Source organism: Bombus flavifrons, chromosome 7, assembly GCF_040668555.2.
Source record: "Bombus flavifrons isolate JBK064 chromosome 7, iyBomFlav1_principal, whole genome shotgun sequence".
Classification (NCBI taxonomy): Eukaryota; Metazoa; Arthropoda; class Insecta; order Hymenoptera; family Apidae; genus Bombus; species Bombus flavifrons.
The window spans coordinates 1,540,537-1,560,810 of NC_138448.1; the positions used below are offsets into that span (position 1 = coordinate 1,540,537).

Below are 20,274 nucleotides of genomic sequence, written 5' to 3' on the forward strand. Positions count from 1 at the left end.
GACGCGTTGCAACGTATGTCGGTTGTCCGATTTGCATATTCTGAGGAACGAAACAATACGAGAATAGAACAGAATGTTCTATCGTACAAGAGACAACCTTTGCTACAACGATCTGAATTTTGACTTTGAGAAGCCACATACATATATATTACATTTCTTTGTTGAGCCGAAATTCGCGTAAATAGTTTTCGTGATCCATTTGTTTCCCACCGGAACATGCACGTTTAATCGATTTAGCTAAAAATATGATAAACGAGGGAAATAGAATTTCTCCCAAACTCGTCCGTAACGTTCAATAACGGAAAATGAAATTAGTAATACATTTGTTTTGCTATATCGGCATTTCGAATCTGCACGCAACGTTATATTAACATAACGAATTTTGATCTCTATGACAAATACTACCGACTACTCGATTCTCCTGTTTTTGGTTACATCGAACTGTACCGATTAATTCGTTAATATTTACTATCTGCGTGAAAGACGCGTTTTTACACTATCGGATGAAAGAGAATTGATTTTTCACTGAAACTATCGAATCGACCAAAGTACTCTCGTTATTTTTGAAAAAATGCTATTCATTGTCTCGAGAATAATATTCGCAAATGTTACCCCTTACGGCAATTTTCTTACTTCCATGGCGCAGTGTTCCCAAATAAGTTAATAAGAAAGAAATTTGTTTTTAAAGGCGCTACTATGGAATACTGAAACTACAACTTTTCTTTTTGTTTAACCTTCGCCGTAAAGGCTGATCAAGCTAGAGTCACTACAACAAAAACCTACCGTATATTTTCAAAGGATTACGCGTGCTTCGTTTTAACTATTAGTACACTCGATAAAAATAGATAAGAATGGTAGTTCCGTTTTAAATATAACCTTGCGCATTAACGCGAATTATATTACCCGATTAGCCGTAATACAGCGACGGTATTTTCTGCACAGACGAGTAACAATTTCACGTTGGAATTGAGAAAAAGAAGCGCGACAGACTCAAAGTTCGAAGGACAGACCTACGACGCCGTCTGGGCTATGGCACTTGCTTTGGAAAAGACCGAAAACATCTTAAATAAGGACAACATTAGCGTAGTCCAATATACGCATGCTAGAAAGGACATTGCGTTGCGACTATTGGAACAACTGAAACTTTTGCGTTTTAACGGAGTTTCGGTGAGTATGAAATACTACTCGACCAATAAAAAAGGAATGCATGAGAATTCATGAAGTCATCTATTCTTCAAGTATTTAAGCATTTGATTCGGCCTGTGTGCAAATAATTATACGCGTACATTCGTGAAACTAAAATCATCTAGCATTCTGCTTTCATCATCCAAAATCCAGCATTCAAACTTTCGCATCGATAATTCACAAAAGCGATAGAACGATATCTTTGGGAATTTTCATGAACGACGCGTATCGAGGAGAAGAAGAAACGTATTTATTAAAAAAACACGATGACTATCGTGATAATGAACTTATCGGCAGATGAAATTGTAAATAGAGGTTTTCCATGTCAATCGAAACGAATAGTTTAGTCATCGTTCGTTCTAGGGACCGGTATCGTTTGATGGAGCCGATCGAGTGGGTATCACAGCGTTCTCTCAGATATACGGTGAGTAAACTTTATACCATACAAGTACGATTTACTCGTAATTATATCGAGTGTAATGGTACACGAATAAAGACGGACGTGTAATAGTTCAAATCAGGAAACAGGGCTGGAAATTGCTGACAATTGTGCGCACCTAACGGCGCAGTATACCGCGTGCGTTCTCGCATCTCAGTTAACTGACACTTCCCATTGTTGAATGTTCCGTCAGCGATATGATTTCAGTCGGTACGATAGCGGTTTCGTCCTAATGCATTCCTCCGTTAAACGCGTTACGTACGATCGCCCGAATTGTTAGGCATTGCGATACACTGTTTCTCGCTGCTCCTGTTTACGTCAATTTCTTATCAAATGAACGTTCACACGACACACGAATCTGTCGATTATATTTACGGAGAATTCACGTGCGTGATGACCTGTTCGCGTGTTATTTGAAATATTAAAATAAAAAATTGCTTGCGTGAAAAAATATCAATGTCTCATCCACATAAAATGACGTATCGAGCGATAATCGATTGGGATTTCGTAATAGCCAAGAAGGTTGCGCGTAGAAGAATTTGGAAAAGCTAGCGTGGGAACTAAATTTGAAAGAGCCATAAGGACATCTCAGTGTCACGCGCATGGAGCTTTTCGCGTGGCCGACACGGCAAAGACTGCGGCAACTCGGATCCACGATCTAAAGCACGAAACGAGATCGGCGTGAGCTTCGTGCGAACACGAGCAAGGATGTTTGCCATTCTATCCGCCGGATGTCGGTAAGAAGCCGATGAATAATTAATGAGAGAGGACCCTCAGGAATCGGCAGCGAAAGGGAGCGTGCGTGAGAAAGGAGAAAAACCAGAGATAGAAAACAAGAAAGACCGGAATGTATTACTTCGAATTCGTATTAATCGTCATTCCGACCAAGAGGTAACCTCGCGTCTCCGCAACACCAAACACGACCAATAAATATATCGTGTTAAACTTTTTCCAGCAAATTTTATCTCGACAAATGTCACTCGTGTAAATTGTCGGAAGTCGGCCTCCCTCCATACATTTCAAGAATCACGGACTGAATTCTTCCGAATAACGACGCAAGCGCACTGTTTGAGTGGCCTCGAAACGCCATCCTCGCGAACGTACGGACGTGCAGGTCTTTGTGAAATTAAGCCTTCTTTCGAGCCATATGACCTCGATGCGCCGTCCGTGTTAACGACACTCGCATTCTTGCATCAGAATCACTTCTCCCGTTTCACTTTCAATTCGTTCAATTGATGACTAATGGACGATATTTAATTGGACTTTTTGCAAACTTATTCCACGTATTTTACACATTAATGGAATATCGCTTTTTTAACGTGATCGAAAATCAATCTGCTACAAAGTGTCTACACCTTTACAAGCGCCGTGAAACTGAGACCAAGATTCATTACTCCTTCGCTCTTTCTTCTCTTCCGCCTCTCTCTCTCTCTCTCTCTCTCTCTCTCTTTCTTTCTCTCTCTCACTCTTTCGTTCTTCTACCTCTTGTTTTACAAATATCTCGTTGGAAGACGGTTGAACAATCTTTTAAAAGCCCCGATAAGAAACATTTCTCCCTCTTTCCTACTATCCTTTCTATCCTCCTTTCTATCTCCTATCTACTTTCCTACTTTTTACTTTACTTATAGGTGTATCCAGCGATAACACTAAAAATCTCCGAATTGTGCAATTTCTCCACCCTCCTTCATGATATATGTATATCAAACATCTTCGTAAAAGTTGATTCGCGTTACCTATTTTGGTACCTTGAATTTACAAAATTTCTCATGATCTTTCCGCTGGGAACTGTATACGCACTGTACGAAATCGGTTAATCTCGGATGCTGACAATGAAAGAATTTATGTCTTTCGGTAAGATGTTTCTAAAAGAAGCAAAAGTTGGCAAATTCCCTGTACGGATTTCCAGAGATCCAGGGATTTACCAGAATCGACTGATTTTCCAAACTCTTTTACGCAGTTCATATAGTTGAACGATTATTTACGATACAACGGCTAGTTGTCTGCTCGCTAACCTTGCCCGAACTTCGAAGAAGAAGCTCCTTTTTCTGAACCACGCTTCAAGCATCGATTTCTGATAAAGTCAACGAACTGGCACGAATTTCCGTCAGCGATAGGTAGCGGCGTTTACAAAGAAGCTTCGCTAGTTCGGACAAGTTGGATACCACCAACTGCTTCCTCCTTTACCTCCACGATTTCTGTTACCATTATTCTGTACATTTTTTTTTTATCCCAGTTTACCTCTCCCACAGTGTTTCATTCATCCAACCAGTCGACACTCGAGATCCTACGGCTGTAATCCATCAAATCCTGTAGCGGGTATAGTCACATTGGCGCGGACCGCATATTTAACTTCCAAGCATAATCACGAAGACAGGGAATAGAAAAAAAGGATCGGTCGTCTGTTATTTCCTTCTTCTTTTTGCGCACCGCAACAGCCGAAGGCAATGTTTTCTAACTTTAGACGTTTATCAGGATTAAATCCATCTGTCTTGTTTAAAGCCAAATAATATGATAATTAGGCGAATATTCTATTTTAGCCAATGATATACTGTCAAAACTGTACAATTTTTTCTTTTTCATTATTTCCTAGAATTATAACCAATGAAATTGAAAATGTTTGATCAGCTAAAGTAGCAATATCGTAGCTATGCTACGAATATGTAAACTTCGATGTCAGACCGATTATATGACTTTGTTATATCACGACAACCACTATATTATTATAAGATATAGTTCCTAAGAAGCTGCGAGGTCGAATTTACAAATTCGGCGCGTGAAAGAACTATGTAGTACGAGTTTACGTGCAATTTAGGAGGTAAGTAATTCAATGTGCAGAAGAAACTCGAATACCTGTCAAGGTGAAAAAGCATCGAGCATGTACGCTTAAACTTCACGAAACAGATACACATAGGCAGTATCCGTGAATGCGCTGCTTCAAAAACGATTGGCAGACTGCCTTTATCTTCAGTCCTGGAAAATAACAGTGCTTTGACATTCGGAAACCGAAAATGGAACAAAATAAGTATTATTTTGTGTACCTGGCTATTGTCATTAAGCTGATGAGAAAAAATCCCAATAGCGTCTGTAAAATGCACGGCCTGTAAAATGTACGAAGACAACAGCTTGATAGAACATTTCTAATCCGAGCGATCAGCCATATCTGCTATCTGCACTTCCCAGAGAGTTTACGCAAGACACGCTAAAATCCGATTTCGGAAATAAAATCGGATCTATCTTGAAGCGTTGTTCCGTAACATGTCCGAAAAAGTAAACTCGGTCCTAATCCTTGGGAAGCCCCTCGTTTAGTCATGCTTATACCAATACAAATAGGAATTCTATAGTCTCGGTGTACTCAGAGTCTTTAGAACTCGGTGTATTTTCGACTTTATCGGCCGTGTCGCACAAGTGAATCACGGCTGGAAAAGGGTATTTTGTAGGAGGACGGATGGGTTTCCGGATAGATGTGAGAGGAATAAAGGATAGGAATTAAACTTCCAACTTTATCGGACCTTCTTCTCGATAATTCAATTCCTTGTACGTCACGAAACTTGTTATCCTTATGTCGTAAGCTCTGGGTTCGTCAAATCTGTGACACGAAACAAATATTTAGGTAGAAACGCGAAGTCGAAATAATTACAAGCCGCGTTTCTTCTCAGATTAAAATCCCAAGCAATTTAATTTGTTTGCTGGAAAGGAAACGCATACAAAACGAAGTGGGGGAACATGGGAATTAAAATCTCGTTTCGATTTATCCTATCCGGTTACTTCTTGACCGATTATTCAATTCGTCGAGAGTCACTCGTTTATACTAAAGCAGGAGATCTCTTATAGTTTTCCATTTACAGGCAACGATTTCAGAAGAATAGCGATCTTCAGTCCAGAAGATGGAAAGCTAATAATGAATTGCTCAGGATGCGCAATGACAAAATGGCCGGATGGACGTCCCCCCGTGGCTCGAAGGGTTTTCCGGTATGTACTGTTCTATCTGGTTTTATCATTCGCTCGTTCTCTGCGAACATTGAAATCTGACTACCACAAAAGATCCGAGCAATTACATATATCAATTAGTGTTTTGCCTTTCAGTTACCCACTAGTTGAACATCTACCGCGAATTCGAATATCGACGCATCGTTAATTGAAAATTACATATACAATCAGACGTACAATAATCAAACCATTCCCTCTCCTTACGTATTTAATTATACAGATAATGATAAATAAATCGTTGGACGCTAATGGATACATTTTAAATCGCCGTTGATAAATGAGAGCAGCGATGTCAAATATGCCATTTCTAGCCATACAATTATTTACAATCCATGTTATCGTTTCTGTATGCTAATAAGCTATTATTTGCGCGATAAACGTGAACTCGACAGGTTCAGCAACCGAGAATTCAATCGCGTTAAGGACGGTTGCATGTAAAATTCAATCACATAAGCAATTCACATAAAATAGCAGTAAAGATTTCCCTTGTCAAATGGGATTACAACTTACGATACAACGTATAAGTATACGATATGAAGGATAACTATATATTCGGATTCACGCTTTCCCGTCGGGTTAGTAAAATTTGATTATTGTTCCCCGACGGAAATGTTTCATAAATCATATGTTTTGGGAAATATCGTGAAATACGACGTCGTTTACTTTCGAGAGACACCAAGCCTTAAAGGAATATAAAGTTGAAAAACTTAGCATTCGCGGTTATTCTCGTTATTCGTGAGATTCGCTACAGTCCTCGTTATGAGTTTATTACTATTCGAGAACATTGTAATAATAACAAATGGCTTATTTTTCTTACGACCAGGTTGAGAGTGGTAACAGTAGCACCTGCAGCTTTTCTAGCAGTTACTTGTCTCGCTAGCGTTGGTGTCACTTTAGCGTTCGCTTTCTTGGCGTTCAATTTACATTTTCGTAAACACAAGTAAGTTTTACGATGTTTCCATCGTTTCGCATTGATCGTATAGAAAATGTAAAGTTCCGTTTCTTATGACTGACAGGAGCATAAAACTCTCGAGTCCTAGACTGAATAATATGGCTGCCGTCGGCTGTGGTTTAGTCTACGGTGCGGTCATACTTCTGGGCTTGGATCACGCCACGCTACCGGATAGCAACGACTATTATCCTACAGTGTGCACAGTGAGCATTAATTTTCTATTTGCGAACAGTCGTTAGTTTGGTAGGTGAAATTATGTTGCATCGCGTATATCTATATATACAGATCGAACTATTTCCATGCAACGTTACACTTTGTATTTCGTACGATATGTCACACGGTTTTTCAGGCAAGGGTATATTTGTTGTCTGCTGGCTTTTCCTTGGCATTCGGATCGATGTTTACCAAGACCTATCGCGTTCATCGGATTTTCACTAGAAGCAGAAGCGGCGTTGTCAAGAACAAGGTACGATATGATTGAAAGTACAGTTGACATTTAACGCGCAGTATAATTCTACTACCTACAGTTACTTCAGGATACTCAGCTTATAAGCTTGATCTGCGTTCTGCTACTGATAGACGGCCTCGTGGTAACCTTGTGGGTAACTTTTGACCCCATGCAACGTCATCTCCGAAACCTAACTCTGGAAATTAGCCCACAGGATAGAAGCGTAGTCTATCAACCTCAGGTATCGAAATCGAAACGACGTCGAAAACAATTTCACCCTTACTTTAGCAACTTTGGTAGAGAGGCTCATTAAGATATGGATGACGTTCCCTTTAACCAGCGATAATCAATTAATTTACATCGTTGGTTTTCGATACAGGTAGAGGTGTGCCGCTCTCAACACACGAACAGCTGGTTGGGCGCACTTTACATATATAAAGGTCTATTGCTAATCGTCGGTGTATACATGGCTTGGGAAACGAGGTAAAAATATTGAGTTAACCTGTAAATTTTATATACGGAATAGTTTTTGTAAGTAAGAATTCATTAAAACAATCGCTCGGGGAAATCTGTCCACATGGAACTTCCAATTGGAGAAGCAAAGTCGAACTGGAGTTTAATGAGGGATGCCATTAGTGCGTTCATTAGCAAAGATGTTTCCTCTTTTTGTCGGAGTTTTAGCATTGAGCTGTTGATATTAAAACGTTCCAAGGCCAAGTCAAGAATATAGTAATGGAAGTATCGATTTATTCATTGTAGAGTTAATGTAATTTTGATCAACAATTTAATTCTTTATTTATACTTATACATCTATGTTAATTATTTCTTACTTTGTGCTTTTCTATATCATACATAATTCCAGACACGTGAAAATACCTGCTTTAAACGACTCGCAATACATCGGCATGAGTGTTTATTTCGTGGTGATCACTTCGGGGATTGTGGTAGTGCTGGCAAATTTGATGTCCGATCGCGCAACCTTGGCCTTCGTTACGATTACCGCTTTAATCTTGGCTTCAACGACCGCAACGCTGGCGTTGCTGTTTCTTCCGCAGTTAACAAACATCTTGGCTGGCGAAAGGGCCGACCCCGTTGTCCAGAGTCTCGGCCTGAAGATCGAATGCAATACAAGGAGATTCGTGACCGATGATAGAACGTAAGTAACTGATACTGTTGCCGCGATACGCCGTGTCGCGCCAATGACTACTTCGCAGATAAGAAAAAGGGGGTCGAAAGCAAATGGAAAATCAGAAGAAAACAAGAGCGAAGAAAGAGGGTAAGCACAATGGCGCTAGATACGATGACAATAAAGGTTTCTTTCGCTTGGTAACTAATCGTTTGGACGGATCTAACTCGAGACGATATCTTTTTATCGGTGCTCGGTGGCTGAACTCTTCGCGTTATTCCTAACGATACCAAGGAACGATTCGTTTTAAACCAGGTCACAGACATCGTTCATCATATTTTATTCAACTACCGACTTTCACTGAATTTTCTTTCGAACGGTGCCCGCTAAAAAAAGTTTATTGAATTTTCCATTGAGAATTTATTCGATATCGAGTTAGAGAAGAGGACGAGATCGCATTACCATCAACGTTTAAAATTCCCGATGAAAATTCGTTGGATGTTACTGATCTATTGAAAATAGCACACGAATTAGTATGTGATATTCGCAAGCCTAGTCACGACACGGTATGCAACCACTTTTTAACGAATTTAACAAAAATTATATTTCATGGTGCAACAGCGAACTTCAATACCGCGTGGAAGTACAGAATCGCGTGTATCGTCGTGAAATGGCACAGCTGGAACTGGAATTGGCCAGATTGGAGAAACAATTGGCACAGGAACCGGTTGAACCATCGCACGCTTCGTCGAGCGCATCGATTCCACAACGCAATCCCAGCATCGGGGGTGGTCTACCTTTGTTATTGCTCAGCGTCCTCCCACCGGTCATCCCTAGGGCTAGCTGGCCGTCCGCTGATTCGTCCGGTGAGTAAGATTCTTCTCCACATGATCCAAGATTCGTTGTGCAAATAAATTCGTGACGAATATATAATCGAAGATCGTTTCACGATTCGTTACCCTTCACCAAACGAAATCGTCCCTGTTTAAATTTGCACAATGAATAAACTGTTTTATCAAGGAGAGAAAGAAGGAATGATACATAATTAATGTTCTTCTCGTTTCGTCGTCCTTCCATCATTCAGATGTTCGAGAAAGGTGACCGAATTCCGTTTATTGCACGCAGTTATCTGAACGTTTCTGACGTTTACGTGCTTGTATCAGTATTTAAAAAACTTGTTGAAAGTTGAAAGTTGAAAGAGGAAATTAGAATAGGGAAATCAAATGTTTCAAAAGTGTTCCGATTCGTATTGCGATACAAGAAAACATTCCCCAATTTGCTGACTTGTCTAATGTTTAACGACGGTTATGTTATTTTTCGAGGAAAACTGCATGAAAACTGTATTGCCGAACAATGTTTCTTGCGCGTTTGTTAATAGCGTACAACGTTCATCATGCTGCGGTAATTTAAAGTTTTGTTACTCTGTCGATTTGAAACACCTATTAAATAAAATTAGCTGCTACTTAAAACTGCACATGAAACAGTTAATACAAAACCAACCAGCTTGATTGTCAGCCTGTTATTGCATTGGTCTGTATTACTAGCCTGAGGACATAATTCATACATTTCTGACATATTAATTGCCATTCGAGATACCAGACTGCACTCGTATTTCCCCGAGCTCTAAGTCCCAAACCGCTTGACAAGTTTGGACAAGTCTCTGACAGGTGTATGTACGTGCATACGCCCCATTCTGCACGCTAAACTGCACGTTTGATCCAATGTTTCGGAATGCAATGACATCCAGTCGAATAGAATCGATGATGAAATTTGACGGTCAACCGAATGAATCTGCAAACACTTAAAGCAGGATCCCCGTTTATGCTTTTGTTTAATTCGTAAATACCATAAAGCTTGTCGATCGAATATTACCCCGTGGTGACATTCGATATTGAAAGACAATCTATTACACACATGTAAACGCGAAGATCTTATTTAGAGAATTCGGGAACATTGCGTTCTCACGAAAAACGCGAGCGGTTCTCCTCCTTCCTCTTCTACGATATCTTAGCACCTGCTTTCGCTTTCGTACTGTGTGCTTCAATTCGCCTTATTGGCTCGAATGTCAGTAAATATTAATATCTATTATTACGTACGTATAGACTTGATTTTTCTGTAAATTAGGAATACGCCGCGGTACTGTAGCGTTTAGCAGCCAACCGGATTTGGAACCGGACGGCACACGAAGAAGTCTTGCAGATATTTACAAACTTCACCGACGAAGAGAGACGGAAGGACCAAATCGTTTGGGTGTTTTTCAGCGACTCTTCAGTCTTTTCGGCAGTCGTCCTACCAGCAGGAAAACTTCGACTGCCTCGTTTACGGGTAAATTGTATAAGAAAAGTTAAAAACTAATAATGGAATATAGTGTAATGTACGTATTTGAAACCGTTAATCATGTCAAAATCTCATAGGAGTAGCATCGGCACTTCGGGTTCACATGGGCTACATTGCCGGTTTGGTACCAGGCACGAAAGCAGCATCTACGTGTCAAGTTAATGCCCAAGGCAGTCGTTCGCCTCATCCTCGATGTGGCTCAGGACCAATAATTAGTATTACTAGCGAAGAAGATCGCAGATTAAGCCTGGGGCTACATCGTAAAGAGTACAGCGAGCCCAGAGTCAATTTTAGTCTGCCACCCAGTAAGTACGCCCAAACTATTTCTTTATGGTGAATTATTTCATCGAGTACTTATATCGTTTCATTCCAAATACAGCGAGTACGAAATATCAACGAATCGCAATGAAATATATGTAAATCTATTGTAACGTACGTATTTTGAACCGCTTTTCTTCTAGAAGCGAGTACCAGTCAAACATCGTCACGAGAAAAAATTCGGGGATCTCCGCGATTTCCACATCGGATAGTGCCGACAAACAGTTTAAATACGATTGCTCCAGGATCCTCGATTTCGAGATCTCACCGATGGCATTCCATGGAAGACGCGAGAAAAACTAAGGTCTCTCAACTCCCTCGTGACTCATCGTGTAGCCCTAGCTGCGATGTATGGGCCACTCGTGAATTCGGAATTCCATTAAGTGAACTGGGAAACACTGCTCGTGGCAAGAAAACATCAGAATCATTAACCTTAACCATTATGGCGGAATCGAATGTAAATTCTGATGACGCAAAGCTCGGCAACAATTTAAAAAAGCTCTTCGAAGAAAATGATACGCAGAGTAACGTTAGTCCTGCCGACTCGGAGCTGAAAATCACCCGATCCATATCCTCATCGTCTTCGTCACCAACAAACACTAGGACATCGAGTGCCACATATGGTATGTCTTCTTCTAGAAAAGAATCCAGTTCCGAATCTGCCCAACTAGATACAAGTACAAACTTTATTCAGAAATCAGAGTGTTCTCGACCCTCAAGTCCAACAATTCGCGCGACCAATTTGAATATCCCTGCAGAGATGGATAGTCATATGAACGCATCGTACGAAAATGGAAAATCAACTGCCTCGTAGATTAAAACAACAAGTTGTGGAAAAAAACGATTTCCTGTTGCAATATTCTTCCTTCCTGTACTAATTGTCTCCTGACACATATGTTCTTAATCGAGAGAGAAAAATCTACTCTCGCTACTGTTTATGATTGATAAAAGATGAAGGATCATCGGCAAATTTCCGAAGAACACGACACTTGAAAATACCGCTGGCTCCTTCTTTTTATATTTTTAATTATATTTATTTTATTCTTCGATTAAAAAATAAAACATTATAAAAATGCAATTGTATACGCGACAATCTTCAGTATTCGTATTCATGAAAAATCAAGCTCAAATTGATTGCACAAAAATTTAGTGCGAGGGTCAAGAGAACCAATCACTGTTTAAATTTATCGTGTGTGTTCCTTAGTAATTGTGCCAAAGATAAAACTATGGGGCCCGTAAAAGTATACAGCTGATCGACTTTATGAATTATCACTTTATGGAGGGACCAAAGTATAATAATAATCTTTTCTTCGTTTGTTTCTTCGATGTTTCCTTCGGTGTTTAATTATTGGAAGTTCATAATATTTATCGATGAGTTCAATAATAAATATAATAATTCTAATTGTATTTTAATTACTTCATTATCGTTTCGTAAAACTAGACGACTCAAATTATGTAAAGTCGTAGAGGGCATGCTGAAAATACTCTTACAGGTCCAACGTCAAAGTGTTCAGAACCCAACCCTTCCTGAAGTACCTGCACTCGATGTAACACAAAAATATCTCTTCGTAATACAGAATCATAAAAACAAAAATATTGGTTTCTTCTGTAAATCTTCAAGTGTGATGTACTGATATTTTAACATTAATACGCGTAAAGAGTACATATTATATAAATAAATATATATACATATAGATAAAAAGAAAACAAGTGGGAATATTTCCCACGTTTCGTACCTCGAGTATCTCGTATGTGTCAATCACTGAATTATTAACTTAATACTAAGCAATAATCTTTGTCGGTGCAATTAAAAATGGTGTAATAAAGACATACATATATATTCTACCTATTTATTGCAAATAACATTACTTCCATTCTATTAAGAATAAGTAGTGATCTCCTTTGAAAGTAAATCAGAATATTTTATTATTTATCTATTTTTGGATATAACGTTGCACATGAATTAGTAGAGTAGAAAAAATTATATATTTTTTTTAACAGAGCAATTATTTACATTATGCCGTAATTGCAACTGCAGATTTCATACATACTAATGATGTAATGGATATAATTATGTACGATAGAAGTTAGGCTGATTCGTATAAGATTAAGAGAACAAGTTTTAACAGTACATATAATAGAAAGAATAACTCAATTATTTGAATACACATAAAGAAAAAAATTCTGATAAAATAAATTATACAAGCAATATTTGTCTATAAATATTTGCATATATTTACAATGGTATTGCATTCCAAGACATTTAAGAAACTTAACACATTGCGTTCGCTTTACAGTATATGGATGTATGTGTACGGAGTATACACAACTATTATCATCTAACAGAGCTATGCAATTTATAATTAAAAGATCTTGAACGTACATATTCCATAAAAAACATAAAATAAAACATAGAAAAACATAAATTAGGAAATTTATATTAAATCCCAATGTGTATTAATCTTAATATTAATCAAAATCCGTTCCGATATTCAAAGTAAAGCATTGAATAATGTTTTTTCGATACTATAAAATAATTAATATGTTTTTTTCTAATTTTTTCGTTTAGAAAACGAACAAACGTTTTTCCATTGATTAAATAAAACGTTAAAATCACAGATTCAGGATCATATTTAAACCTAGAAATTACTACATATGTACTACTTTCCGATCGATTTTGTTTCGAAAAGTCGTGCCTCCATTAGCTATATAGTTGCCTGAAATTACAAACGATCAAGGTTAATATATTAATAATCAAAAGATGAAATAGGTGCCATGTAAACTTACAGTGATTTTTTCCAGTATAGTTTCTGCTGGTTTATCCTTTCGAACAAGTTCTTTTGGATTTGCTTTGATTGGTGTACATTTTTCTTCTTCCATTTCGCTCTTTTTCTCTGGACTTTTCAAAGCATTTTGCGCTTCTATTCTTTTACGATTTAAGAACGCCATGCCATGAACTCGAAGATGTTTATCTACCGCCGCCTTATCTTCAAAAACCGCCATACAAACATGACATTGATTTGCTTCGATAGACTTTCCTTCAGCCTCGAGATCATCCACATTATCAGGAGCGTAGGAAGTATTTTGTGCCATATAAGTTATGGGATCCTCTATCCCGTGAAATGCTTTCAGATGCATTTGTAAACTAGGTACTACCACAAAATTGTCTCCACATTCCAGACATACTAAGTATCGGCCTTTGATTCTATGATTGCACGCGATATGCTCTCTCAAATTTGTCATATTCGAGCATCGCTGATCACATTTTTTACACCTGAAATTACCCTCGCTATCTTCAGCTGTTTCTTGTGTTACACATAATCCAAGTCCTGTAAAATTTACGTTTTTCCCATCGGTATTATATTTTTTTGGATTCCACCGTCGTCTTCTTTTTGAACTCGATATAGTACTTTCGGACTTGCGCTTTTTGTTATCTAATAATTCCTTGTAACCACCATTAATAAATTCTGGTGATATTCGTAGTAAGTTTATGGCAACATCTGATAGCTTACAATCTTGCAAATGTTTACTCTGAAAATGATTACTTATAACTGATTTGGATGTATTTATTAATTCCCTGCATAAAGGACACGGAAAGTTTAGGATCTCATTTGAATTAGTTGGATTGATTAGAGCAATTCGTCGAGGAAAATAGCGATTAACTTCTTGATCGCGTGAAAATACTGCCATTTTTCCTCCCTTCGCTATCTGTCCAGCTTTCTTAGATCGATTTATCTCAAGCACGTGTTGAGGAATTCTAACAAGCGGAGGAGGTTTCAAAATTAATTCATGTGTTATAGCCTCCGGTTGCTTTTGACTCTGCGTATTGTTCGAAACATTCCTTGCTTCTTGTTTTGTTTCATCTAATTGAATTTTTGCTTTTTTGCATGATGTGTCATATGTACTCTGGTCGTTTTTCACTCCTAACAGGTGATCTTGTTGAGGAGATTCAACTTTCACTGGGCCGGGACTTAGTTGAATCGTTTTAGTATCCCATACACAATCAATGACATGTTCGAGTTCAGTTTCGATCTCTTGACCTTGGTGAGCTTTGTTTTGTTCGATTTCTTTATTTATTATGTTATCATCCGTCCTCTGAGCTTCACGTTCAAATACCTCAGACGTAATATTTCTAGCATTTATAATTTTACTTGTTGTCGTATCTATAAATTTCGAAGTTGCTTCAATCTTGTCGCATTCAGAAATATCCGACGTTAGGTCAGCCATTGACCTAACGTCGAGTATCTTCGGTATGATTCCACTCAACTTTGGAGAAGATTCTGAATTAACATTAACAACTTTAGAACATAGTGGTGTTTCATAATTTATTATGTTATCGTCCGTCCCCTGAGCTCCATGTTCAAATACCTCAGACGTAATAGTTCTAGTATTTATAATCTTAGGCATAACAGTTCCATCCTCGCAAGACTCTGTGTGTGCATTTGTGAATTTATTTTGCTGTAAACTATTTTTCAATAAATTTGCTGCGGTTTCCACTTGAGAAGTATTCCATAATGTCTCGGAACTTGTAAGTTCCTCTAAACGTGTTTCATGTTCACTTTGCAAATGAGACATAATTCGTTTCGCCTCTACATGAATAAACGTACAAAATGGACATTTGAACCATATTAATCTTTGAACGACTATATGTTTTTCCATGTGTAACATGTAATCTTCGCAACGTACAATGCACCGCCCAAGTTTACATAGTACAAGTCTTATGGGTTGATGATCATTTGCATCCGAATGTTTATCTTTATGATGTTTTCTATATTCGGAATATGATGGTAAAACGATGTAACATTTATCACAAACTACCTTATTATGACTGTGCATAATTGCGAAATGTTTTGCGACAGATTCCATATCTTGAAAACCATCTATTTCGCAAATTTTGCAACCGAGAACACGCCTTTTTAGCGTGTGGAAACAGGTAGTCCATGTATGGACTTCTAACGATCTATATGATGTAAATTTACGATAACAATCAGGGCACAAATACGGTCTCTCTTTGTCGTGAAATGTTTGATGAGCTACGAAACGCGTCGAATTACCTTGATACGTATGACATTTGTGGCACATATGCTTATAGCAAGAACAATATATATCGTTTTTCGCAGGCTTTGAAAATCCTGGAATATAGTACTTGGGTTTTTTAATTTTATTACATGCCTTACAAACAGGTCTTTCATCTGTTTTCTCATATACGGATTCCCATTCATGTAACAGTGCATCTTTCTCCTCTGTGTCATCAGATTTCTCAGTGCATTTATCAATACAATGTTTCAGCACAGTCTGCAAAATATGAACCGCTTTTAAGTTTTCTTTGATCACATTATCAGTTACGAAATTCATTACTCTTGATATTTCTTCACCAATTTCTTGTAAATGATCGTATCGTTTCTTCAATTCGAAATAAGAAAGATGAAAAAATTCATTTAGCATTTCTTCTCTACATTTTGTTATCATCGTAGATGTATCAACAATAGAATAAATTGGCTTTTGATTAAGAAACTTTATATCGAGATACAAATTTTGGTCTTCTCCTTTATGAAATGTTAAACTTTCAAATGAATTGTTCATATTTTGTACATCAATACCAATGTCTTTATGTTCAGTATTCAAATAAGGTACATCAACTTTCTGAGAACCCTTTGCTGACAAAGAAGTCTGTTTCGACTGAGTATCGCAGCTAGAACTATTCGATAATTCCGACGGGGATGGTGAAGGTGTTAAAGGGGAAACATCATTATGAAATGAATTCGTTTTTTCCTGATTCGATATATTTTCTATTTCAGTGGAATCCAAGGGTATCAATGGTGGAATATTGTAGAACACTAATGGTGGAATATTTGTAGATTTTGATTGCACTGTTCCTTGTACATTTTTCACTGGTACCACAGCATTGGATGGGGCTTTTAAATTTTTAGTAAGACCTGATGATTGCTTAATAATATATTTCCGTCCGTTTTGATATATAACCCTACCGGGAAAAGGTCGTAATTTATTTTTAAAGGGCTCGGTTTGATTTTTCGAACTATTTCTGTTAGTTTCTTTACCGGCTTGAGAAAGATTTTTATTTCCTATATTTATTTTCATTTTCGATAATTTTTCATTCCCAACAGGTACTAAGCGAATTACTCCTTCGGAAGATGATTCATTGTTATTATCGCCAGGTGCATTATCAGAGGCGTGTCCTATAAAAACAATCTTTTTGTTATTGATCATGTGAGGTGGTAGCTGATTAATAATTGTATTAATATCAACATGTTTCGTACTTTGAAATCTAACATCCTTTTGACCAGAATTAATGGTCAATGTATATAGATTTTGTTTCAATTTACCTAACTTATTTTTGTATGTATCCACCTTTGCTGTACAAGATACATCAGATTGAACCTTAGACACTGGTGCTATTTTTAATAAATTATTGCGAAGTGTTTTATTTTCTTTTCTATCAGATTTTTCTTTTACGATATTGCCTTCTGTAACTGTCTTGACTGATAAATTGTTACTAGATTTATGTGTTAAACTCTTCCATAATTGTTTATTGGTAGGACGCTTTGATAAATCTTTGATATCACGTTTAGACGCTATCATTGTATTACCACATGACATAACCATATTGGATGAAATGGAGTTTAAATGTCTTACTTTATTTCGTTTAAACTTATTAATTACATTTGGACGTTTTGGAGTGCATGAATCTTGCACTGATTTTACAGAATCTGTTGTGTTTCCTTTCCTTTCCTTATTATTTGCTGGAAACTCAGATTCAAGAAATTTTGAGAATCCACAATTCACAAAAGTAATGTCATTTACTGTACAAGGACTGTCTTCATTTTCAATCATACTTTCATCAGAGATGGAAACCCTGGTATCTGTTGAAGATGGACTTGTTCCTTTATCAACACTTTCTACTGACTCAGGAATATTAATATCAGATAATTTCTTGCCATTGTTAGGTGTAGAATGAGCAGAATTCAAAATAGAAATTTGCTCCTCTATTGATATTTTTAATGGCTTAAAATGGAATCGACCATTATAACCTTTAAGAATAATAGTAACTGGGTTATTGGCATCTTCTGCCAATTGCCACCAATTGTTATCAATAGCTTTATTTTTCAACCAATCCATTATATGAACTTTTATTATAAATGTATGTTCCATGAGTGCTTCGCATGTTAAATCTACTTCAGGATTCCAGTCGATGATATTTGTTGGTAAAGGCATTAACATTAAGTCACCTATATTTACCAAATCTACATTATGAGCTTTCAAATGTGCAAAAAATTGACATTGATTGTAAAAGATTCTTATTGCTCCAAATTTTTGATTGTTACGTAAACCTCTACTTCGTAAATATAAGCGTTTCTCATGATCCAATTGTAAACATGTGGAACATAATATACCTTTTACAGAGCTATGTTTACAAACAGTTACAAAACAATGATGACACCAATATCCCAATATCCAACTTTTCCTTGCAATATGGTCTTCCAAACTGCTTCGAAAATAGAAGCTAACAAAAAATAAAATTTACACATATTACATGTATTTCTATTTAAAAACTAATCCTTACATGTACTATATATAATGCTTTATAATGCTGCAGTTAATATACAAAATATGTAAAAAAGATACTTAAAATATATTAATATGTGTGTATATGTGAACTTACCAGTCTTTGCATTGTGTACACATATATAGATTTTCACATTCTGGAACATACTCCTCCAAAGGAAAGGATGGTAATGTTGGCTCATAAGGTTGTGCCTCTGTTATAAAAACAGCATTTTTCACTGCTGTATAATATTTGTCACCCCACCTAGTTTCAGTCCTTCTATTCCTTCTTAGTTTTGGCATGAGATTTTATTATTATGTGTCACAATATTTAGAGTATCTTAAACACAGGATCCATAAGCACCAAATTGATACTTGAAAGTTCATAAATATAGATATGAACTATTGTAATAAACAATTATTTATAGCAATGTGTTAAAAGTCAGTGAAATGCTGTTATTTCTACTAATAAAGTATAATACTATACCAATTATCATATATTTTTTTATGACATACAATGAATATGATATGGCACTACAGACTTAAAGAACATTATACAAAATTTATTCACAATCTTGTCACCAAATCTCACCATTAATTACGCCTGTCATATATCTTTTTCATATCATACAATGTATTAACAAAACTTAAAGGATTGTTCATCAGTAAACCGCCATATTCAGCCATGATATGTTTTGCTGTTTCCAGCTCGTCGGTAAAACAGAATACACCGAGCTGCCGTTGCGGCAAATGATTGAAGTAATATTAACAAATGCATAACTATTATATGTACCTACATACATATCCTCCAATATATACATACATATACATATTTTTTCTCTCCCTCGAGATATATATATATATAGAGAGAGAGAGAGAGAGAGAGAATTACCAAATGTTTTACATTTATTATTTTTGTAAATTATTTTAAGTTCTAATTTTTAGGATATTTTGAATGCTATTAATGTATGCATATTATTTTATATAATTATCACCAGTAAAAAGGATATGGATATTGAATACAATTGTGGACTCTTATGCCATAGTGAAAAGTTGTATCCAAGCACCTTTGAAGATTCTGGAAATATACACAAAGATTATTGAGTTTATACAAATAAAGCAATGAGTATCATTTTACAGTATATGAAAATAACATTTAAAACTACACTATGTTTTATTAAAACTATGTCTTAGACTGAATATGTATCTTAAACGCTACATTTTTTAATATTTGGTAAGTACGATTTCATTTTAAGATTATTGCAAAACATAACATATAATTGATTAATACTAGTTTTATTAGTAAATATATTTTATATATTTGAAACATAAAATTAGCTTATATCTGTTTACATATTCTCACATAAGTTTTTACTTGAATGAAATAATATGATTAGTTAATACACATATTCTTAATACTGATTCTCTCTTAATTCTGTTTACAATATCTATAATTGTAGAATATCATCTTTTTCTGTTTTAAACATACACCAGTTAAGTAATACTAAACAACAAATAATATACTCTAAACTTACAAGATATTCTGTATTTATATACTTGAATAGTTCATTAATAATTCCTTATATTTTATGTTCTCATTAAGTGGATATTATAAAGTAGTTGTAATTACAATGTGATTATATTTCAAAAGAATTTAAAAAATTTGTACCCTTTTTTAAAGCAAATGTTACATACATTATATACATATATATATATTTTTTATTTAGATGCCCTAGCCATTGATAATGGTCTACAGAGAGCGCTAGCTGCAGTTTTTGGATTCTAGTATCTTACAGAATGGAATAAAAATATATTTAATTTTTGTAAGAATGAGTAAAACATAATAAATATATATAACTCCTAAATTCAAAAATGTGATAAAATGTACATATATAATAATATATTTTAGTCATAATAAT

The 20,274-nt window shown here is 36.2% G+C and overlaps 2 protein-coding genes across 10 annotated transcripts in view; one reads left to right on the top strand and one right to left on the bottom strand.

The window, feature by feature from the left end:
- The window catches only part of GABA-B-R3 (gamma-aminobutyric acid type B receptor subunit 3), a 33,016-nt gene extending 20,080 nt beyond the window's left edge, over nucleotides 1–12,936 (top strand). For 3 of the 5 annotated variants that reach the window (XM_069117077.1, XM_069117076.1, XM_069117078.1), the window contains exons 7-19: nucleotides 943–1,167; nucleotides 1,549–1,609; nucleotides 5,470–5,593; nucleotides 6,435–6,551; nucleotides 6,628–6,766; nucleotides 6,913–7,029; nucleotides 7,091–7,252; nucleotides 7,391–7,494; nucleotides 7,874–8,167; nucleotides 8,759–9,003; nucleotides 10,262–10,462; nucleotides 10,552–10,779; nucleotides 10,936–12,936. In XM_069117077.1, coding sequence (XP_068973178.1) covers nucleotides 943–1,167; nucleotides 1,549–1,609; nucleotides 5,470–5,593; nucleotides 6,435–6,551; nucleotides 6,628–6,766; nucleotides 6,913–7,029; nucleotides 7,091–7,252; nucleotides 7,391–7,494; nucleotides 7,874–8,167; nucleotides 8,759–9,003; nucleotides 10,262–10,462; nucleotides 10,552–10,779; nucleotides 10,936–11,606 — 2,688 coding nt within the window. In that variant the 3' untranslated portion in view covers nucleotides 11,607–12,936. Of the gene's footprint in view, nucleotides 1–942; nucleotides 1,168–1,548; nucleotides 1,610–5,469; nucleotides 5,594–6,434; nucleotides 6,552–6,627; nucleotides 6,767–6,912; nucleotides 7,030–7,090; nucleotides 7,253–7,390; nucleotides 7,495–7,873; nucleotides 8,168–8,758; nucleotides 9,004–9,221; nucleotides 9,235–10,261; nucleotides 10,463–10,551; nucleotides 10,780–10,935 lie in introns of those variants that run through there. The other 2 variants (XM_069117079.1, XM_069117080.1) reach the window with 2 other exon arrangements.
- A 67-nt stretch (nucleotides 12,937–13,003) lies between these two features.
- LOC138181816 (uncharacterized) lies at nucleotides 13,004–20,118 on the bottom strand. Of its 5 annotated transcripts, none has more exons than XM_069117072.1 (5): nucleotides 19,891–20,118; nucleotides 18,948–19,433; nucleotides 18,474–18,695; nucleotides 13,580–18,314; nucleotides 13,004–13,509 (listed from the first exon to the last, which is right to left on the bottom strand). In XM_069117072.1, the coding sequence occupies exons 3-5, from the start codon at nucleotides 18,656–18,658 to the stop codon at nucleotides 13,498–13,500; spliced, it is 4,932 nt and encodes a 1,643-aa protein (XP_068973173.1). In that variant the 5' UTR covers nucleotides 18,659–18,695; nucleotides 18,948–19,433; nucleotides 19,891–20,118; the 3' UTR covers nucleotides 13,004–13,497. The 5 variants fall into 5 exon arrangements, with proteins under 5 accessions (XP_068973173.1, XP_068973175.1, XP_068973176.1 ...); XM_069117074.1 differs by having other exon boundaries at nucleotides 13,580–16,989; nucleotides 17,071–18,314; nucleotides 18,474–19,433; XM_069117075.1 differs by having other exon boundaries at nucleotides 13,580–16,989; nucleotides 17,137–18,314; nucleotides 18,474–19,433; nucleotides 19,891–20,117.
- Nucleotides 20,119–20,274: the final 156 nt, after the last annotated feature.

Coding starts and splice junctions, on each gene's coding strand:
- LOC138181816 (XM_069117072.1), bottom strand. CDS start 18,658: ATGCCAAAACTAAGAAGGAATAGAAGGACTGAAACTAGGTGGGGTGAC. Junction 18,315..18,473: donor TGTACACAATGCAAAGACTG/GTAAGTTCACAT, acceptor ATTTTTTGTTAG/CTTCTATTTTCGAAGCAGTT.